This window comes from Phoenix dactylifera, chromosome 2 (assembly GCF_009389715.1).
Source record: "Phoenix dactylifera cultivar Barhee BC4 chromosome 2, palm_55x_up_171113_PBpolish2nd_filt_p, whole genome shotgun sequence".
Lineage (NCBI taxonomy): Eukaryota > Viridiplantae > Streptophyta > Magnoliopsida > Arecales > Arecaceae > Phoenix > Phoenix dactylifera.
In genome coordinates this window covers 14,762,106-14,783,924 of record NC_052393.1, presented here as the reverse complement: position 1 = coordinate 14,783,924, position 21,819 = coordinate 14,762,106, and the positions used below count along the sequence as shown (strand labels likewise).

The 21,819-nt window shown below is 44.1% G+C and overlaps 1 protein-coding gene across 2 annotated transcripts; it reads right to left on the bottom strand.

The window, feature by feature from the left end:
- Positions 1 to 3,800: 3,800 nt before the first annotated feature.
- On the bottom strand, positions 3,801 to 20,385 carry LOC103722146 (receptor-like serine/threonine-protein kinase SD1-8). 2 transcript variants are annotated; one of them, XM_008812591.4, is made up of 9 exons: positions 20,078 to 20,382; positions 19,885 to 19,971; positions 9,738 to 10,904; positions 6,907 to 7,029; positions 6,578 to 6,723; positions 6,247 to 6,457; positions 4,685 to 4,922; positions 4,451 to 4,601; positions 3,801 to 4,354 (listed from the first exon to the last, which is right to left on the bottom strand). In XM_008812591.4, the coding sequence occupies exons 2-9, from the start codon at positions 19,952 to 19,954 to the stop codon at positions 4,067 to 4,069; spliced, it is 2,394 nt and encodes a 797-aa protein (XP_008810813.1). In that variant the 5' UTR covers positions 19,955 to 19,971; positions 20,078 to 20,382; the 3' UTR covers positions 3,801 to 4,066. The 2 variants fall into 2 exon arrangements, with proteins under 2 accessions (XP_008810813.1, XP_038979040.1); XM_039123112.1 differs by lacking the exon at positions 3,801 to 4,354 and having other exon boundaries at positions 4,451 to 4,557; positions 20,078 to 20,385.
- Positions 20,386 to 21,819: the final 1,434 nt, after the last annotated feature.

Sequence of the window (21,819 nt, the reverse complement as noted above, 5' to 3'; positions counted from 1 at the left end):
AGTTTATTTCTTTTGGATCCTAGAATTCTGCTTGGGCTCGGCTCAAGATACTCTTGAGGCATAGCTAACAATAAACTAACGGAAATCATGAGGTGTAAGCCTCATTGCCTGTCTTTTCCCTTTGGTTCTTCTTTTTCTTCCAATGGGAACTTGGGAAGTGGAGATATCCATCACATAAGCAACCAATCCCTTCCGCTGATAAAGAGAGAAGTCAAGCTAACCTCCTCACCCTTCTTCTTCCTCATCTTATGAACAACTCTCTGTGCTGAATTCAGAGGCAGATTTCCACATCTCTCGATTTCTCCAGAGGAATTTGCTGCAGCCAGGACCAATGGCATGGTTTTCTTCTGATGGGTTCAAGAACAATCCACGTCGAGAGAATTGGATTCGCTTAATGAAGAAGCCAACAGACACGAGGTCAAGTTGTAACCATGAGCAAGAGGAAGATAGTTATTGGAAGCAAAAGAGATGGAAGAGATGATAAATTGTTGGAAAATATAGGCAAGTCTAATGCTTGGCTCATGGGGGTGCTATCTTTCCTGTCTTTTGTTCCTTCTTCAGCCTTTTTTGACTCTTTGTATCTTTTTTCTTGAACAATTCTTGCCTTATGTCCATCATGAGATTCAATATGTGATTTTCTACATCGCATGTCATGATCATTGGTTTGCATGATTCGGTTATAACTTAATGAAGCAATGCTTATACATCTAAAACTTAATTGATCAAATTGGTGGAATGAGAAAAGTAAAAGGATTATCAATAAACAAGAAAGGGACAAGTTTGTTTTTCCATGTCTCTAATGATCTATCTATATGATGGATTAGAAACTTGTCTGACTCTTTACTTAAGTTCTTGGTCTCCACAAATAGCAGTGAGATTCTCATGTTAAATGGACCCTATCTGTTTACTCCAATAGAACAAATGTTTAAATTTAGATGGTTAAATTTGTTTGGGAGATCTGATAGGTTGGTCATTGGATGATCAAAGACCGGATTGGATCGCCTTTCTTTCTTACCAAACTGTAGACCAAATTAACTAATAATAGCTTATACCAGCAATTTTCCATTAAAAAAACAAAATAAAGCAAAGGTTAATTTGTACTAACTGTGATCATAAATTAGTGCACCCAAGGAAAAGTATATACTCAGAAAAAAAAGTTTAAGATGAGAAAATTGATGCATCTACCTATGTCTACAGAATATAAAAGCAATATAGATGCAGCATGCAACAATAAGCTATTGCAAAAAAGAACGAGAAATGGCATCATCAATCGATAATTAAAAAGTAGTTCCGCGAATAATTTGAAAATGATCCATGGATTTTTGATTCATTTTATGCTTCATGAATTATTCGAAAGCACATCTTAAGGAAAATTATTCATGCGGAATCTGAGTATTGTACGACTGAAAGAGTATCGATAAATAATGGAAAATAGCATGGATAATCTAGATATTGTCGTAATAACATGATGTAACATGCTTCCGGAGAGCTTTAGTTTACATGGAATTAAGAGGCTTCCAAGAAGCATAAGCTTTTTTTACCTTAATATCATATTTCATTGATCTTGGTTCCATCGGAATATGCAGCTGCAATTAGGTGGTGAAATTTGCAAATTATGGAATGTTAAAATTATGGTCATGAATTGTACAATTCCTCCTTATCTTCCTCTACCTCAATATATTCTTGCATAAAAACTACATGATTTCCGCATTCACCCATGGCATCGAAGTGGCGTCAAAGTGAAGGATCCTGCATTCCTACAATAATTAATTATTAAAAAATTTAATCATGTTGATAGATGCGAAACTAGAAGCACAAGTAAAAGATCTCGCAAAAGTGAAAAATATTAGAGCATTAACTTCTTAAATATTCAACCCTTAATCTCAACTTTCCCTGCATTGAATTTTGCAAAAAGCTATATAAAGAGTTAATTCCCTTAAAGCACCCATGAACTTTAAATCACTTGACCATATTTTTTCTATATTTAAGAGTGATATTGTTTAATCTTGTTTTGAAGTCAAGAAACCTGGTTCTTGATATGCTTTCTATGGTGGTTTCTATTTTCGAAGGTGTAACCATGCTCGAGAGTAGAAAGTATTTCACAAAGGTTCATGGAACTTTAATATTCCAATGAAAAATGTCTGTATCGAAATATAAGACTAAAGTGGATTCACAGTACAATCAAACATTTAAAATGAGGGTTGTTTCTAGTGGGAGGGTTATGCATTATAATCAAAATTAATGGTTGAGGCACCATAAACATGGTTCTAGTGGAGCTAGTTTAATTTGACACAAGGCTAGTCTTTGAAAAGGAAAATGGAGCCAAAATCACCTCCCCCTCACCTATTATGGCTGATGACTATAAAAAGATTACCGAGAAAAACTCGTGTCTTGTCTAATTTTTCATAAACAATATGAAGTCATAATACATGATGTTGTCCCAATAATTTGACATACCATGGTTATTTGACAAGGACATGATTTATAACACTAAACGTAATATTTACTCTCTTGCAAATGCGACGATGATGATATATTTTAACAACTAATACATAGGTTGCGATATTTTCATATGCAAATTATCCTCACTTAGAGGAGTTTTCAATTCATTACATCAATGGAAAAATATATAAGAAATTATCTCTAAACTTGAGGAAAAGCTCTCCTCGTTAGGAAGAGTGCAACATAGCACAAATCTGAAAGTCTACCAAATTAAGTTATCAAAACATACAGCTAATTACTAGGTGGATTCATTTCATCCTACCATGATGAACCTAATGCATCAAATAATTTATCCGGACAGAAGGAGAAATAGAGAGAGGTGTGAGATCTCAAAACACCTTTATTTAGCAGTATCGCAGGATCGAGGCCATCCAATAAATCTAAAAACTTCTCTTCTGTAAGGAAAGTTTACAACAGCATCAATGAAGTACTGCATGCTGGCTTTCTCAAAAATTAAAAAAAAAGAAAGAAAGAGAAAAAAAAACTCAAAAAAAATATTTGAAGTGTATTAAGTTGAAATCGGGTCTGCTGCAAGGCTGCCGAAATATATTATCCTTCAGGCTGTTTATTTGTTTGTTTGTCTTGAGGTTCTAATATTGCTGATATCCCCATTATTTTGCATTAATAATGAGAAACGATTGAGACTAAGGGAAAAATGACATTGTTTGCTTAAATATTTGTTCGACAGGTAAAAGAATATTTTTACAAGCAATCTTAGAGCCCTGAAATTAATAAATGCTATTTTATTTTCTTGAATGATGAAAATGTCAAAAGACAGCCCCCAGTTCTATGTTATGATGGGTAACATATATATTGAAATAACGGTCAGGCAATGACATTCACAGATTATACGTTGTTATTGGTGCACTGTTAACTTTTCGTGTTTTTTTGTTTGTTTGTTTTTTGAGCAATGAGAAAAGGAGTAATGTCAAAACATTTTATAAATCAGGAATAAGTATATAAATACTAAGTAAGCTGACATTATTTCAACTTTTATCTCAAGTCTTTTTGGAATTTTTTTGCAAAACTTCCAAAATTCTTTTCTGAACTAGGATTCAGTAAAAGTGTCGCAAACCCTTTATCTAGATTCATATTATCAGCGTATTTAAACTTAGATACTCAGTTTTGCTGGCAAGATAACTTCAACATATCTCATCTTTCCAGGGGCGAATCTTAAGGGAAGGTTTCTAAGCGACATCAGTATGGACAACAAACTAGATTCAGCTTCAATTCATGGACTTGTTAATCAGGCTAGGTATAGTTTCACGAGATCAGCATATTACCAAATTCATAATTCAGCTAGTCCAACAGAACAGGGCTTAGACTTCATAATATCAGACTTCAGCAATCAACCAGGGTATCGGACAGAAACCATAGATCTTAATCTTATGAAGTCAGGCATTTATGCTGCCGGATCCTCTTACAGATTTAAGAATGGCCAATATACAAACTGAATTTCGAGGTTTACTTTGATAGTCCATCTCTATCCAATGAAACCAACTTATCTTTAAGCTGCAGGAGTGCCAATTTGCCAAACAGAAATGTACTTGTTGAGGTCAGTGTTTCATCGGCCTTCAAACAGTGTATGTGTGATCTCAGGAACCGTACTCTGATGTTGCTCAGTGGAAGTCCTTTCTATGCAGAAACCAGGCTTTTTAGGCTGTGGTAATGCCACCCCTTCATTGCTCAACATAAGAACTACTTCTGCCATTGTTGGTCTATCTTTGCTTCCCTCTTGCACGCACAAGAGGCCAATTTGTATACATCGCATTACCTTAGACACGGGGCATGAACATTCTATTGCTTCATCAAGTAGCTCCAAGCATCTATCTTCCTTCCATAGTGTCCATGCCTGTATAATATCATAGACATATTGAAATGAACTTGCAGTTTGCCAATAATATGAAGAATAATGTGCATGTATTGTAGCATTCATTTGAATACTTACATATCCCAAAAGATTTAAATGGGGTTCCACTTGCTTCACCATTCTATTTTTCTTACCGCTCAGTATCTCCAGTATCGTAACTCCAAAGCCAAAGACATCAGATTTCACTGAAAAGATGCCATCCATTGCGTACTCAGGCGACATATAACCACTGCATGCCATTTGCAGAATTGGTGATCTAATGATCGTAACTCATGTATGTTTACATAAATGTTAATAAAAAGTGTAACTTACTATGTCCCAACCACCCTCCTTGTATTCTCTTGATTTTGATCTCCTCTGAAAATTCTTGCAGTGCCAAAATCTGAAATTTTGGGATTCATGTCCTTATCGAGCAGAATATTGCTAGCTTTCAGGTCCCTATGAATTATTTTCAGTCTAGAGTCTTGATGAAGGTAAAGAAGTCCTCGAGCAATTCCAAGAATGATGTCAAGACGCTTTTGCCAACTCAACAATGCAGCTTTTGTTTTATCTGGTCCAACATTAAAATTTCTCTGCCTTAGTTTAACTTAGCTAATTGTTATACACACACACACACACACACACACACACACACACACACACACACACACACAGAGAAATGTAGCAGAGCTCCACTATAGTTCAAATGCATTGAAGTCTTAGAAACCATGGTTAACCTTGCATTATATATCAAGTAGTATAAACGTATAGTGAACAGACAGAACATAAACATGTAGCTTTTTTAGAATTTAATCCAGTAATGTCATTCCTATTGTTGTTTGCTAACATTTTCTTATCATTATTATTATTATCCTACGATGATTCATTTTGTCGTTTATGCATATTGTGGAAAGCTAAACACCAAGCATTTTTTATATATTGAGCAAGAAACAGAATTCTTTGAGAACACCGCTCATTCTTAAGCAAATGACTGACAAACATATCCTTAGAAAAAAAATATTCGGACAAGTTCAGAAAGAAATGTTAAGTACGACTATTAATATTTATCATTTAACTCTCTCTCTCTCTCTCTCTCTCTCTCTCTCTCTCTCTCTCGCTCCCGCTCTCTCGCTCCCCCCCCCCCTTCTTTTTTTTTTTGAGAAGAACTTTTAGTACATCTTTTTATTTTTATTTTTTTATAAGTAGAATACCATAATCTGCCTGCCTATCTTTTAAGTTACATTTATCACATCTAGTCCCATGTTTGAGTGTTTGGATCAAATATATCCAGCTAAATGTATCCAAAATTATACACTGATATGTAATTGCAAAATACCAGACTAAGGAACAACTTCAGGGAAATATCGTCAACAATGGAAACACCATAGTACCTCGATGAATAATCAACAAGTTTGTCTACCATGAAAAAGTGTCCTCAAATAAACAATAAAGTTCATTATTTAACAAGAGATACAAGATGCTTCCATTGATTTCACTCGTTACAGAGGCCTACTTGATTGATTGAAATGCCTTTTGTCATATACTTCATATTCCTAATAACTCAAAGTTTCAAACCACATACATAATATAAAATTTCAGGTGTGTTCTTAATGCCAATAAAAGCTTGAATAGTAAGAAAGCATATTTATAAAATTTAATTTATATACTTTGACATCTTAACCAACAAAAGTCAGTATTTGCCCATTGAACTCAAATTAGTAACCATTATGGTCCTGATATCCTATATTTCTATAAGATCGACCCGTTCATGTTACACATGACAAATAATTTAACCAAATTTGCTCATGTATCTCACTTGTACCATAACATATTAATCAACCTTGCATCACAAAAAAACATAATATAGTGAAATAATATATGAGTTGAGGCTGAACCAAAGATCAAGGTGTCCAAGCTCTTGTTTGGCATGTACTCATATATCAACATTCTTTCCTCACGTTGGATGCAGCAACCAAGAAGCCTAACAAGGTTTCTGTGTTGAAGTCTGGCGATCAGCATAACCTCATTCTTGAACTCATCCAAACCCTGCACAGAATCCTTAGACAGCCTCTTGACAGCAATCTCTTGCCCATCTCTCAACTGGCCCTGCTAATTTTTAGTATTAAAATTTATACGACAACATAGTCTTAAAAGAAAGCAATATCTATAAGCTCAAATCAGATGTCAGGTCAAATAGTATTCTCATATGGTCAGAAAGTTAGTTACCTTATAAACAGGGCCAAACCCACCCTCTCCAAGTTTATTGTTGAAGTAGAAGTTATTGGTAGCACTTTCTATCACAGACATATCAAATAAAGGCAATTCCAGCTCCTTCCCTCTGCTTTCTTTGGAGCAGGAATCAGTTAACATACCTGGCATTTCATTATCGATAACCATTTAATTGTTTTAGTATCTTGTATTTAATTCTACTAGCATTATATTTTTAAAAGCTATGTTTGCAGTAATCAAATCATTGAAAGAAAAAGAGACTTACGACATAGAGAAAAAAGGAGTAAGCGATATGTTCATGTGCAAAGGAAAAGGAGTACTCTTACCTTGTTTTCTCTTCTTCTTTAATATAAATAGTCCAAGGAACACAAATAAGAGAAAGCCCAATAATAAGGGAATAACAATGGCAACTGCATGCTGCTTCTTACTAGAATCACCCTTTTTTGTGTCTGCATTACAATTTTTCGTTGAATTAGAACTACTAAGCTGTAACGCTGATATTATGCTAGAAATAAAGGAAAATAAGTTAGATATGGGTTTTAGAGCAGATAATACAACACTTACCACACATAATGATTCTAAATTTGGAATTTCCCTTTTTATTTTATTTTCATTTTATCTATTTTAAGTTGTCGAAACAAGAACCTTCTATCAGAGCAAGCCCCAAAAGGAAAAAAGAATTAATTGGCGCACACACCAAAATCACTTTTAGATCGGTTCACTTGAAATAAGTTTAAGAGACATATGCCGTTTCATGAGAGTTTCTTTGCAGATGAGCATCTTAAAGAAGAAAATATGTGACACTAATTTATTTACATGCAAAACTAGCAACTGAGCTGAAACATAAATTAATTTGGTGAGGCTATATTATGTTCTTAAAGATGTGAAAGCCAAACAAAAGCCAAGAACTGATTGCACACCCCTAATCATAAAGCAATGAAGTAATTAAAACTTCATGCTTGTAAAGTTCTCTTTTGTGCTTGTAATACTAAAGTCTATTGTGCTTATATGAAGGCCTGCCTTTTGAAAATAATATAAGGAGAGTTCACATACTCATGCAAACATATTAGAACAAGTCTAAAGCCTATAGCAGGCCACTATAGTAATTAATCGAACCTGAAATTACTCTAAATAGTGCTGCAAGCAAACCGAGCTGCTCATGAGCAGCTCGGTCTCTACTCGAAAATTACCTTTGATAATTGCTCGTTCAAGCTTGGCTCAGCTGAAAAAGAGCCAAGCTCAAGCATCTTTTTGGAACTTGGTTCCATGGATAAGCCAAGCCTGAACACTGGTTCTGTTCGAAAGCAGTGGAAAAGCTCGACTCAGCTTGATTAGATCTCGGCTCAGAGCTTGGTTGAGCCAAGCATGAGCACTGTATCTGAAGCTTGACAGCTCAGCTTAAGCTCGGCTGGAGCTCCATTTTACATCAGGATGGACAGCCATCCTAGAGTTGCTATATGAAACAGATAGGGAAAGGATATGCCTTCAAATAGGATTAAAGCACCCATTAGAGTGCATGCAGTACTTATTCTCCAAAAATAGAGTGCATGCAGCAGTGACCCCTTTATTATTTAGCGTAAAATGGAATTATGACTACAAGTAAACGCAATCAGTTGATAACCGAGACATGGTAGCCTAAAATGGAGAAACATTGGAAGGAACCATGAATAAATAAGGGAAGGCATGCTCGACAACTCCTTTAGAATGTGCTCCAAGATCTTTGTCACAAAGAACAAGGAGAACTTATAAGATAAGCCTCCTTTGCATGGACAGTGGGCACATGCAGGATGATATAGCAGAAGGCAAAAGAAACAAGATGACTGCATTCATCAATAACAGAAGGTGGAAGCCTCTAGGTTCTAATTATAGTTACCAGAAGCAGGTATGTGTCCAGGAGCATATTCCAGTACGGGTACCGCGAAGCTTGTCTCTTAAAAATTTTAGACAAGAAGAATGTAGGAAGCACATGCAGGGGCAAGTTTCTGGAGAGATTCCAAAATGGCTAAGCCGCCATTAGCTAGTGGAAGTCTTGTGCTACTAATAAGTGGAAGGAAACAGTAACTGCAAGGCTCTACAAAGAACCTAGTATTTGTGTAACACAAACATATCTCTAGTTTCTATATAATAGACCCAAAATTAAGGGAATTTTTTTTATATAAACAAGAAGCATGATTTTTGTAAAGTTCAACTAAAAGAGCTTTCCGAAGAGTAAAATTCAACAATGAAACATCCCTGTGACAAGGAATATTTTCATAATAAAACCCATTCTACACATTTGTTAAGCAAAGCGAAACAATAAGTCAAAACCCTTCAAGTTAAAACTCAAGCCTCATACGTACCAAGATCCGTGGACACGGAACGAGAGTTCAAAGGTCTTTTTCTTTGCAGCCGAATTCCACTTTGATCGCTAAACCTTAAACTAAAACTCAAATAAGTAGGATAATGGCTGTATTTTAAAGGTCAGTGCTGTTAAAAACTGGAGTAGCTGCTATTAGGTAGACTCGACGCTAAAGCATTTAAATGAAATAAACTTTTAAAATTAGAAACATATTAAAATATGAAATAAAGTATTTCTTTAACATGAAATATCCTTCTAATACTTAAATAAATGGATGCTCTATATCATTTTTAATTATATAGAAAATCTTTCATGTAATGTCAAAATCATGGTTGAAAAATCAGTTACAGAGATGCCGCTCCACTTACAATTTTCTTTTTTTGTACTTATTATGAATCTACCTTGGAAGACTCGGTCACTAAATTACATTAGTTCATATTATACGTGACAAGAATCATTTCCCAGCATTGGCTTGGTACCCAAACTGAAGACTGATTTATCAATACTCTGAAAATGAGATGAAAGAAACCGAAAACTCTAGAACTATGAAAAACACTGCTGTAAATGGGTTTCCATCAGTTTCTAAAGCTTTTTTCTCCATGGCTTTCCAGTTTGACTGCACTAAGAAAATGTGCAGCTTGTGTATAAGGGTATAATCATTTCCTAAGTCATTTGATGCCTTTTAAAAACATAAAGCAAGTTCCATATTTAGTCTAGCTTCCTATATAAACATATGTCTAACCTAAATCAAGCCATTCTGCTCCCCCTTTTAACATGGAAAAAAAAAATCTTTCTACTCTTTCATTGATAAAGATTTACCTAATTCAGAAGCCGCAAGCCGAAAAAATAAATCATCCCCTCCTTCATTAACTACTATGATATCTACCAGATCACCAGTCCATGTCAGACATCCACTTTCTCCACTCATAGCAAAGGCTACACAGGAGAAGTTCTTCAAGCACCACTCTCTGCACTCATCAAGACTTCTGTCACTGTCTGCAGTGGCATTCGATGTATCAGGCAACTTCACATTTTGCAAGTCAGAAAACGTATCTGACTGGAAATCTAAACGTGTTTTCCTCACACAACCACCCAAATATACTCTTTGATTCCAATGTTTAGTAGACTTTGGATCAAATCCCTTTAAACACTGGCAAGATGTTGAGTAACTGGCATTGCAAACACCATTAGCCCCACAATAAGCGTACTTGTCGCATGGGTCTTTTGGAACATACCAGTAATCGCTCCAATCATTGCTTGTATTATCCCAATTGAAATGATGAATTACTCCATCCTTGGTCAGCACAACTCTTGATATCACAGAACTGTCCAACACTTCATAGGTAAAATAATCCTCATCCCGGGTGGAAATGAACTGAGATCTGAACAAAGTATTCTCAGGAATGTCGCTAAAACATTGTCCGTTCCAGGGTCCACTGCGATAGATTCGAGCAGACTTTTCCCATAGAAAAATTTCTGCTACTCCATGGATATCGAACTTGTAGGTGTAGTCTCCTGGAGAAGGGTCAGAAGCACCCCTCCATGATGTAAGATTCCTATTAAAATTAGTACTGGAATCCCATCCAAGCTTCATGCCTGGTAGAAGAGTATCACATGGATGATCGAAGCTCTGCCACAATATGCTCTTCGAAGTCCCTCTGGTCAAGATGAGGTTTCCTGAGTCTAAGAGCTGCACAGTGGGATTTGTTACATTTGATGTGCTCGTTGACCATAAGACATATCCACTGTCATTGAGAAGGATGAGATTTCCATTGGAGGTGAGATTCAAAACTCCAGTAGAGCTGTTGAGAGGAGAGTCTCTATTGGCAACCCATACTACGGTCTGAACCGGGATGTTTCTATACCATATTCCCAAGTATCGGTTCTTTGAATTACCTGGACTAAAGAATCCCATTTCAAAGGCTCCATTCGAAGAGATTAAGGCTTGGCCATCCACGATGGATTTACTTGGTGTTATTGTATTGCCTGCAATAGACACAATGAATTGATTAAATAAAAGATATATAACTATTGTTAGAACTTTAAACTTCCTCATGCTCTGCATCTGCATGTCTGAGAGCATCACTTAAGATTTGGCCATCTAGCAAAAGATTATGCGCTCAAAAAAATGAAAGAAAAGTAGTTTGATGCCCAAACTGATCTCAAGGCATAACTGCAGCATGTCTTTATTTCAGACTCAGTATTTTCCTTTTCTGAGCTTTAGCACCTTGTTCGCCATTGGTTGAAGGATGTTATAACGTTGATTTAATTAATTTAATTGGAAATAGGATTCCGATATTCTTGTGGACTTATAAAGGTCTATTGTAACTGCTTGAACGGTCCATAACAATTGCTGCTTGTGGTCAACGTATGCAGACAATGACAAAAGCATGGACGAATCTTTGTTTTTTTAAGAAGAAAACCACCATGGAAAAAATCAACACGTATTTGGTGGCTGGCCTTGAAATCTACTTAATTTATGTGAACTTAGACAAGAGGCTTGGCTATCTCTTGAACATGTATATGGAAATTTCCAAACTCAAGTGAGAGGCGCCTTTCTTGTTGCATCCCTAAAACCATACCATCAACTATGTGATGCAAAAACCTGCAATGGACAACCGAGCATGAGACCATATATGTATCGGCAAATGGAGATGTGTCCAAGGAAAGCGTGGATGCACGATAGATCTTGCACTCTGCACAGAAATATCTATTTACACATCCAAAAGATTAGCCTTCTGCAGACTTGGAAGTCCCTTATAAAGTTCCTTGTCGGAAATTTGCAAGGTTAGAGCCATTGTCTTTATTAAAATATTTGCTGAAGAAGAGAAAAACAAAAGAAAATGAGAGAGAAAATGATTTTATTTCTCCGTTCCATCATATTCGATACATCTCAGAGGTTATATATACTCACGTACAAACTCCATACAAAAAAAATAATATAAGCTGATATAAGATCATGCTAATTAAAAAAATTATTACTCGATATAAGTTGTTATGTGATCCCTAAAATCACTTGTTGATATAAGATGTTATGTGATCCCTAAAATCACTCTAACAAGATAATGCTAACCAAAAAATAATAATAATATTGACCAATATAGGATCCGCTAACAAAGAAAAATAATATTGACCAATAAAGAAAAATAATATGGGTTGATAAAGGTTGTTACGTGATCCTTATTATGCTAACATCCCCCCTCAAACTCAAGATGGTACCATAAGTGCCAACTTGAGATAGAAAACTAGATCATGAATGTGCCTAGAAACTGACGTACTAGATCAAGAGATGAAGTAGCAGCTCAGAAACTAACATGATAGACTAGGAGCTGACATAGCAGCTCAGAGGTTGACGTGGTGGTAGATCAAGAGCTGATGTGGCAGCATAGAGCCTGATGTGGCAGAACACAAGCTGTATAGCAGCTCAGAAGCTGATATAGCAAATTAGGAGTTGACATAACAACTCAGAATCCGATATGGCCAATTGATGTGTCTGACTGATGTGACAAACTGATATGTTTGTCGATGTGGCTGATTGACTTGTCTGATGATGTGGCAGCGAGAAGACACATAAAAGATAACAGTTGCAACGATGACAGAGCTCAGAGAGAAGGTAACTGAAGGACGACAATCCTCGTAGATGGAGGCACCATAGAAGAGGAGCAAGAGACTTTGAACTTGATGGTGAAGGAGCTGGAGGCAGCAAATGAAACCGAAGATGGAGAGAAAGGGACCGAGACACGATGAGGAGAGACGACCAAAAATCTGAAGCTGAGAAAAAAAGTGGTGCAGAGAAGCTGCGGATCCATTAAAAAATAAAGAATCTTCGGGTATTAATCTACCAGAAATTAAAGATATGCGGAAAAATAGAGGATCTGTAGATCCACCGACAAATAGAGAAATTTCAAATATTGATTGACTCGGAAACAGAGATCAATAGATCGGCAATAAAAGTCTTCAAAGCTTCTAGATATAGCAACAACGGCCACAACAAAGATGGAAGAGATGCTGGCAGCAGATTAGGTTATCGGCGGCTCTGTACCATGTTAAAATATTTGCAGAATCGAGAGGGTTCGATTGGGCAAAGTTATTGAGGAGAGAGAAGCTCTGGGGATTGCCAACGGCTAGTTGCCGGAGATCTCTTTTCTCATTGTTGACGCCGATCTAGGCGAAGGAGTGTCCCGGCGTTGCGGGGGCCCGGCAGTCCAAGGGTTCCGGGCGGCGGGGCGAGCGACGGAAGCGTGCTTCGGTGTCTCCCAGAGCCACCCCGCTTATCGTCTTCTTCCTTGCAGGGTGTGCGATGGAACGGAAGGGGAAGCAACCGGCGGGGACGGCATCGGAGGGATCTGCGAGAGGCAAAGGTAAGGGTTCCGGTGCCTGGACGAGGCCGGGGCCGTGGGTGACCCAATGGCCCACGGCCGCGGAGGTGGAGAGGCTGAGCCGCTGCTTCCCGGAGGTGCTTGTCCTCCCGGAGGGGCCGATTGAAGCGGCTTGGCTGGAGTGGGAAGGGCGGGCGACAGTGGCCCGTAGCTTCGGCCGCCGTGTCCCAGCCGAGTGGGTGGCGAAGGATGTCGCCACTCGGATAAAAGCAAAGGAGGTGGTGGCCGTCCCGCTAGCGGACGGCTACCTAGCCCTGCGGTTCCGGTCAACGGAGGACCAGGACCGGGCGCTGAGCGAGGGCCCGTGGGTGGTGGCGGGGCAGCTACTCGCCATGAGCCCATGGGTTCCGGACTTCGAACCCGGGGAGGAGGCGGTGCAGACGGCAATGGTGTGGCTCCGCCTGCCTCGTCTGCCGCCGGAGTACTGGTCGACGTCGACCATCCTCCACATCGCCGCTCGGGCGGGCCGGCCGGTTGCTGTGGACGGCGTCACCGAGCAAAGGTAGGCGATGGGTTTCGCCCGGGTGAAGGTGGCAGTCAACACCTCAAAACCCTTGCTACCGGGGGTGCTGATCCAGGGGAGACGAAGGTGAGGTGGCAGCCCTTCGTCTTCGAGAATGCCCCGGCTCTCTGCTCCCGGTGCGGGCGGATGGGGCACGAGGCCGTGGCTTGCCGCTTTCCGGCGACCGCTCGTGCCGGGGAGGGAACGGCCTCTACGGAGGTGGATCCAGGGGGCGGGCCTGCTCAACCGCCTCCGGACGTTGGGGTGGAGGTCTAGAGACCGATCTACGGCCCCTGGATGGTGGCGTTGCGGCAGAGACTCCCACAGGAGAATCGGCCGCCGCGGCCGGGGCAAACGACCGAGCCACAACCGGGGCCCGGGTCGTCTTCGACTCGGCCGCTGTCTCCGGCAGCTCGCCCACCCACGCCGGTGTCTCCGACGGACACCGACGGCTGGCAGAAGCCAGCGAAGGTGGCACGCCGCCGGTCGCCACTGGCCGTTGGGGGGGAGGGGCACCCGGAGCCTCCCTTCGGCCCCCTCCAGGCGGACTCGGCCGTCGAGTTCCTGGCCGAGTCAGGGGACCTGGGGCCGAGTCGGCGACCCGGCAAGGCCCCGATGCGGGCCGATCCGGAGCCCAGCCGGGCGGCCACGGCCCGAGCCAAAACCCAAAAGCGGCCCAGGCCGCCAGCGGGCCTTGGCCCGCTTGGGGGTCCTGGACAAGGGGCCCAGCAGGCCCACACAAATGTGGGCCGAGGAGCCCAGCGTACCCGAGCCCACAGGGCCGGGCGCCGGGGTCGCGGGCCGGCGGGGACGCAGGCCGCTGGCGTGGCCCAGGCCATCGGGGCGCGCTGGCGCGCCATGCGCCAGGGGCGCGCCACTCCCCGGGCCCGCGCCGGGCGCTGAGATTTTTGCGCCCGGCGCTTTGGTCGCGAGGGCCCAGGCTCCGCTGGGCCCGTGCGAGGACGCGCGCAGCCAGACTCCCCTGGTTGCACGGTTTGCTCAAGGGAATGGGGTTTTGGGCCTTCAGGCCCACCCCACGTGACTTCTCTTGGGCCAGGGGGTGCAGGTCGAGAGGCCCAGTTACATCCGGGCCTGGGGAGTCAGGATGACCTCGTTCTACAGGGCCAGAGCGAGAAACTGGTAGGGCCATTTCGGTACAGCCCTCCTTGTGGGGGGAGTGACTTGATGCCTGGGCCCCCCGTGCACGACAGCCACGCCCTCCTCACGTCGGATGTGATGCGTGAGGCACAGCCTTGGGACGTGCAGGTGGGCATTGATCCGGATGGAGTTTTCCAGTTCGGCCCTCTGCCTTTGGCCGAGGGAGAGCAGGTGGTGGCCAGCTCCAGTGGGAGTAGGGCGGGGGACCACCCCGTGCCGCTCCCGGAGGGGAGTCAAGCCGTGCCACTGACGCCTGGAGGGGATACTGACCACACGACTGTTGTACAGCGTGTCAGGGCGGCAGTCATGCAAGTCATATCTGATGAGCTCGAGGTGGGCCCAGGTAGCGTGCTTGAGGCTGGCCCCGCGATCCAGGAGGAGGATGGGTCTGAGGCCGACTATGTGGACTGTGATCCATGAGGATCCTAGCCTGGAATTGTAGGAGGGCGGCCAAGCCGTCCTTCATGTCTTCCTTTAAACGGTTAGTGCAAGTTCACTGTCCGAAGATCTGCTTTTTGAGTGAGACCCGGCTATCTGGTGAGGGGCTTGCACGTCTGAGACGGCGCCTGGGGAGGGACTGGGAGACATATGCAGTTGAGTTCCAGGGGCTGTCAGGAGGTATCCTGCTCCTGTGGAGGCGAGGGGTGGCGACCTTTGATGTCTTCCACAACTGCCCACAACAGGTGATTATGATTGTATCGGCACCAGACGCCGCTCCATGGGTACTGTGTGGGGTGTACGCGAGCACGGATTACAGAATCAGGAGGGTCCTCTGGCGAGAGATCGCCAGTCTCACTGCCCAGGGTGTCCCGACAGTTGTAGTTGGCGACTTCAACTGCATCTTGAGTTCGAGTAATAAGAGGGGTGGGGCTGCCTTCATGGATAGAGCGGACAGGAGGGAGTTTCGCGACTTCGTGTCGCGTATTGGCCTGGTGGACTTAGGATTCTCCGGACCTCAGTTTACTTGGTGTAATAATCAGCTCGGCAGTGCGAGGGTTTGGGAGCGTCTAGACAGGGCCTTTGCGTCCCCGGACTGGATCCTCTGTTTTCCCACCTACAGGGTTAGTCACTTACCTCGGATCGCCTCGGACCACTGCCCCCTGCTGATTTCTACATCATCGGGACCTTGTCATCATAGCCCCTTCCGCTTTGAGAAGGTTTGGTTATCGTACCCGCGGTCCTGGAATATTGTCCGTGATGCTTGGCGCACCCGGTGCGTGGGGATGCTATGCACCGGATGTCACGCAAACTAGAATTGGCTAAGAGGCGTCTCCGGCGATGGAATCGCGAGGTTGTGGGCGATATTTTTCGGAGAGTTGAGGGGGTTGAGACTGCAATCGCTGAGTTGCAGAGGAAGGAAGATCTTGAAGGTGCGCTCTCGGAGGATGGCATGGGTGACCTCCGGGGGCTTCTAGCGACTCACCACTCACTACTACGGCAGCACAAGATCTTCTGGCGACAGAAATCCCGGGTTCAATGAATACATGAGGGGGACCGTAACACCAGTTTCTTCCACCGGACGACGATTATCCGGAGGCAGCGGAGCATGATCCACTCATTGCGAGATGGGTCTGGACATCGGGTGGAAGGTGAGCCTGCCATCCGACAGATCCTGCTGGAATTCTTCCGTGCCAAATGGACGGAGGATGAGGACTCCGGCGACAGAGTCCACCCCCCGAGGGTGGATGCGCGAATCAAGGATGATGAGAATGCAGTCCTAGTCCGACCGGTGTCGGCTCAGGAGGTACAGGAGGCAGTCTGGGCCTTGGCTCCAGACAAGGCCCCTGGACCGGACGGTTTTCCCTCATTTTTCTTCCGACAGTATTGGGGTATCATTCGGATAGCGGTGGTAGAGGCTGTTCAGTATTTCTTCTCTCAGGCGGTGATGCCAGGGGATTGGAAGGCTACCTTCATCACGCTTATCCCGAAGCGTCAGGAGGCAGCAGAGCCCAATCACTTCAGGCCCATCAGTTTGTGCACAACCTTGTATAAGGTTGTGGCAAGAATAATGGTTAGAAGAATGAAGCCCCTTCTGCCTGGCATTATCAGCCAGGAGCAGGGGGCGTTTATAGCTGGCAGAAACATTTTCCATAATGTTCTGTTGGCCCAGGAGATAATGTGGGATCTTCGGCGAGCATCGAAGCGACGTAGCTTGATGGCTATTAAGCTGGATATGGAGAGAGCTTACGACAGAGTCAGATAGAGTTTTCTTCAGCAGGCACTGGAGGCGTATGGGTTCCACAGGCGGTGGATTGGTTGGGTCTTGGGGTGTGTCAGGGGGCCAAAGTTCTCTATCTTGGTCAACGGCACACCGTCACCTTTCTTCGAGTCCACTATGGGGCTGCGTCAGGGATGCCCTCTATCACCTTATTTGTTTATTATTTGTGCTAACATTTTGTCTCATGATTTGCAGAGAGTGAGTGCTCGCAGGGACTTGGAGGCCTACGTCCCCGCCCCGGGGGCCAGTCCTCTTTCTCACTTACTCTTCGCTGACGATTGTCTTTTGTTAGCCAGGGAGCGGGTCTCTGATGCACGGGTCCTTCGTAGGGTGGTGGCGGATTATTGCGCGGCATCAGGTCGGAGAGTTAACTTCCAAAAGTCAGCTGTTTACTTCAGCCCGAGCACGGAGAGCAGGGTCAGACAGGAGATCCGAGGGATTTTGCAGATACCTGAGCAGGAGGAGACATTGACCTACCTGGGAGTCCCCATCACAGGACGCAGACTACGGATGGCAGAGTGCTCCAGTCTGGTGCAGCGGATAGAGAGCAGGCTGGAGGGATGGAGAGCGGCCTCCTTATCTATGATGGGGAGACTGACTCTGATCAGATCGGTGTTGGGGTCCATGCCAGTATATCTCATGGCCAACACCGTGGTTCCGAAGACGACCTTGCTGAGAGTCGAGCGATTGCTGCGGTGCTTCCTGTAGGGGTCACACGGCGGAGGTCGCGGGGTGCATTTGGTGGCCTGGGAGCACGTCTACCGGCCTACCAGTGAGAGCGGTCTCGGGGTGCAGTCCCTGTTGGAGCGGCGTGAGGCCTTCATCGCTCGGCATGCAGCTCGATTTCTATTAGAGCCACATGGGTTGTGGAGTCAGGTGATGGTAGCCAGATATGGCCGCGAGGGCTCAGGGCGGCGAGTTTCCTTCAAGTGGCGTGAGATTGCGATGTAGCTGCCGACGGTGTCGGCAAATACCAGGTGGCTGATAGGCGCTGGGCGGAGTATTGATGTGATGACGGACCCATGGATTGATACTGTTCCACTGAGGTGGTGGCCGACCATGGTCGATGTTGAGGCAGTGGAGGGGTTGTGGGTCTCCGATCTTCTTGTCCCGGGAGAGTCTGGGTGGGATGATGCCAGGCTAAGACAGCTGTTCGGAGGACACCTAGCTGAGAGGATCCGGTCCCTCCCGGTGCCTGGATGTGGGGGGCCAGATGTCAGAAACTAGGGCACCTCTTGCCGGTCCAGCATCAGACTGGGAGACCTTTCCCAGGTTATCCAGCGAGAGCATGAGCCGGGGCAGGACTGCACCTGGATCTGGAGGTCGGGGCTTCACCCGAGGGCGGCACTCTTTCTATGAAAGGTGGCGTGGGACCGCCTTCCGACGAGAGCAGTGCTGAGCAGGCGAGGCTGGGGGATCCCAGCGGAGTGCGGTACATGCAGTGTCGAGGAGTCGGTCGACCACGTGCTCTTCCAGTGTACGTGGGCGAGGTTGGTATGGCAGTGGGCAGGGATCCCGCGAGAGGTCTGGAATTGGAGGCTTCAGTTCTTACAGATGATACAGCAGTGGTTGGCCCGCCCTCAGACATATCGGGAGGCTATCAGAGCGACCTGCACAGCTCATCAGATCTGGTTGGCCCGGAACGCCCGCACCCTCGGTGAGCGCAGGGTGTCACCGAGGTTTGTAGCGGAGTTCGCGCGAGTACAGGCATTGGAGATCAGACCCTCTTCCGATGGACCTTTGATAGCTTGGGACATCTAGGGTTCCCTCTCTGCTTCGGCAGCTCCTCAGATGTTGTTTTCACCTGGGAACTCCCACCCCCGAGTTTCCTCAAGGTCAACTTCGACGGATCTGTACAGGATGGAGGTGCACGGGGTGGTGCAGGTTTTGTGATACGGGGCCCGCACTCCAGAGTGGTGGCAGCAGGTGGTTGTCAGTTGTTCGGCATTTCGGTCCCCGGGGCAGAGCTACGAGCTGCTTGAGCGGGTCTTCGATATGCGAGGCAGGTATTGCGGGCTGGCTCGGTTGTCCTGGAGGGCGACTCGGCCACAGTCATCAGGTAGATTCAGGAGGGGCTGAGGGGTGTGGGCACAGACCACCCCTTGGTTCGGGACATTGGGATGATGTGTGGGGTTGGGGTGGCCCTCGAGGCCAAACATGGATTCAAAGAAGCCAATGGGGCGGCCGATTGGGTGGTTGACTTTGCGGCTCATCATTTAGGGTACACCCTTTGGGTGGGGGAGGCGGCGGTGCCATTGGCACTCCGTGAGCTAGTATTTTTTGACTTTATTGGGTGTATTCATACACGTAGTGTATGATAACCCGTTTTCAGCGCGCAAAAAAAAAAAAAAGAAACAACAAGAGAAAAAAGAGAGAAAATAATTTTATTTCTTTGTTCCATATTATTCGGTATGTCTCAAGGGTTGTATATACCATGTTAAAGTTCCTTGTCGGAAACCTGCAAGGTTAGAGCCATGGTCTCGCAGCTCATGCTTCTCTTCTAGGGAACTTATAGAGAAAGCAAGCTAGAAATTTTTATCTGGAACTTTAAGAAGGACCAATTTAAGAAAAAGGGGATTGTTTTTTTACGCATAACATGATCCTGAACCATCATGACTTCTTGATTTCAATCTACCACATGTAACCGAACTTAAAACACCAAAATAAGCTGGGGGAAAATAAAGTTTAGGCATGCCATCGAGTTCATACCTGGCTGCGCATGAAGTGGAAACGCTGTTGCCGAGATAGTCAGCAGAAGTAAGAACTGTGCTATGGCCATTCTCTCCTTCTCGGGCGCTAAACGGAACGCAGCATGGTATTTGTATCAGCAAGTCGATGACTTCTTCGTAGAAAGAATGCCATAGAAGAATAATGTCAACTAAAAAAGATCAATCATGATTACCTCTATGTATTTCTCTTCACACACGTGTCCCTCCCCATTGGAAAAATTGGGGGAATTGACCGCGGACTCGCGATCGATCCGGACGAGGGTGTGGATGCTGGTGGCCCTCTTGTAATTGGGGAGGCGTCGTCGAGGGAGAGCTCGAAGGAGAGGGGCGGATGGCGTCCTCGCCGGCAAACTCCATCCGGCCGACGAGGGCGGGAAGGCGGGCCTGGGGGCGCATCGGGAGGTGGCAGCCTCGGCGCGGTCGGAGGGGCCGGTGGCCATCCGGACGGCGACGACGCAGGGAGGTCAAGTCGCTCGACTCCCTTCTCCTTCAACTTATGCTGATATGGCTCGTCTGGCCACGTGGTAAAATCTCATTGGGACCTGACGTAGGGGAGTGGGGACGGTGCAGAAGGATGAGCCAAGAGAAAAGAAAGATGAGAGCTCCCATCTCCGACCCCGGGTACTATCGGAGTGACTAACTACATAACTAGCCATCCAGTCCGCAGCCTCATTAGCTTTACGGAAAACATGATTGGTCTGGAAGGCCCTCCGTCCTTCACCATTGCCTAGATATCTCGGAGCAAATGATGGACACTACCATTACCCCTTGGCCTCCAGATCCAACTAATGACCGTAGCCGAGTTTCCCTCTAGAACAATGGAACTAGTCCATAAAATACACCGGACGTGACAAAAGTCCGCCCAAGCAGTGTTCAACTCCGCACCTACAACTGATATGTCGAAGACTTGACTGCCCCCTACAGCCATGACTCTGGCAAACAGATCACAAATAACAAAATCTGCACCGCCCTGCGTACTTCTGTTCAAGACATATCTATCGAAGTTGATCTTGAGGAAACTCGAAAAACCATCTACTATTTAAAAGCAGGACCCTGCCATCCCATGGGCATGCGCATTGAAGTGGACTGCGTTATGAACCATAAAAAATGATTGGGTATCTGCAAATTAGAGGTTATTTGGTATTAAACCTATCAGTTAATACCAAATTGAAAATAAGCAAACAAAATTATATATCATATACTAACATCTTTGTTCCGAACCCATCCAAAAAAAAAAAAAAAATTCAAGCTTAAGCAGGCCGAGCAGGCCATGAACAAGTCTATCTGTCAAAAATAGACAAATAGTCGGCTCAATTTACATACGTATAATTAATAAAATTTCATGTTATACAAAGATACTTCTTTTTAATAGTCGGCTCCAAATCTTTCTCTTTGGCCTTACTAGAGTTCAAATCATTTAGAGAGTGTTTGGTATGGCAGAGGGAACGAGATCACCATATTTAGTTGCACCACGATGATCATGGCAGTGATCACAAACCATCCTTGCCCCTCAAATCACCACCCAACCCCATGAAAAAATGCTGGCCCTTGAGATCAAGAATCCAATATCGCCTAGGGCAGTGATCTTGGGCTAAAAATTCAGGACAAAAATGCCCCTTAGTCTAGCAAAAAAATGGTATATCAATATACTATTAATATATTATATAATATTATATTATATTGATATTATGTATTATATTTATGATATAATGTATTATAATATCTTATTAAATCATATTATTGTCATATTATTATTCAATAATAATTTTAAATTATAGTAGAAATATATTATTGTACTTTATATTTATATAATGAAGGTATTTAATATCTTACTTCTACTTGCCTTATTTTTGTAATTAAAATAATTATTAGTATTAAAAAATATTATAAGTATAAACAAAAATATCAAATCTAT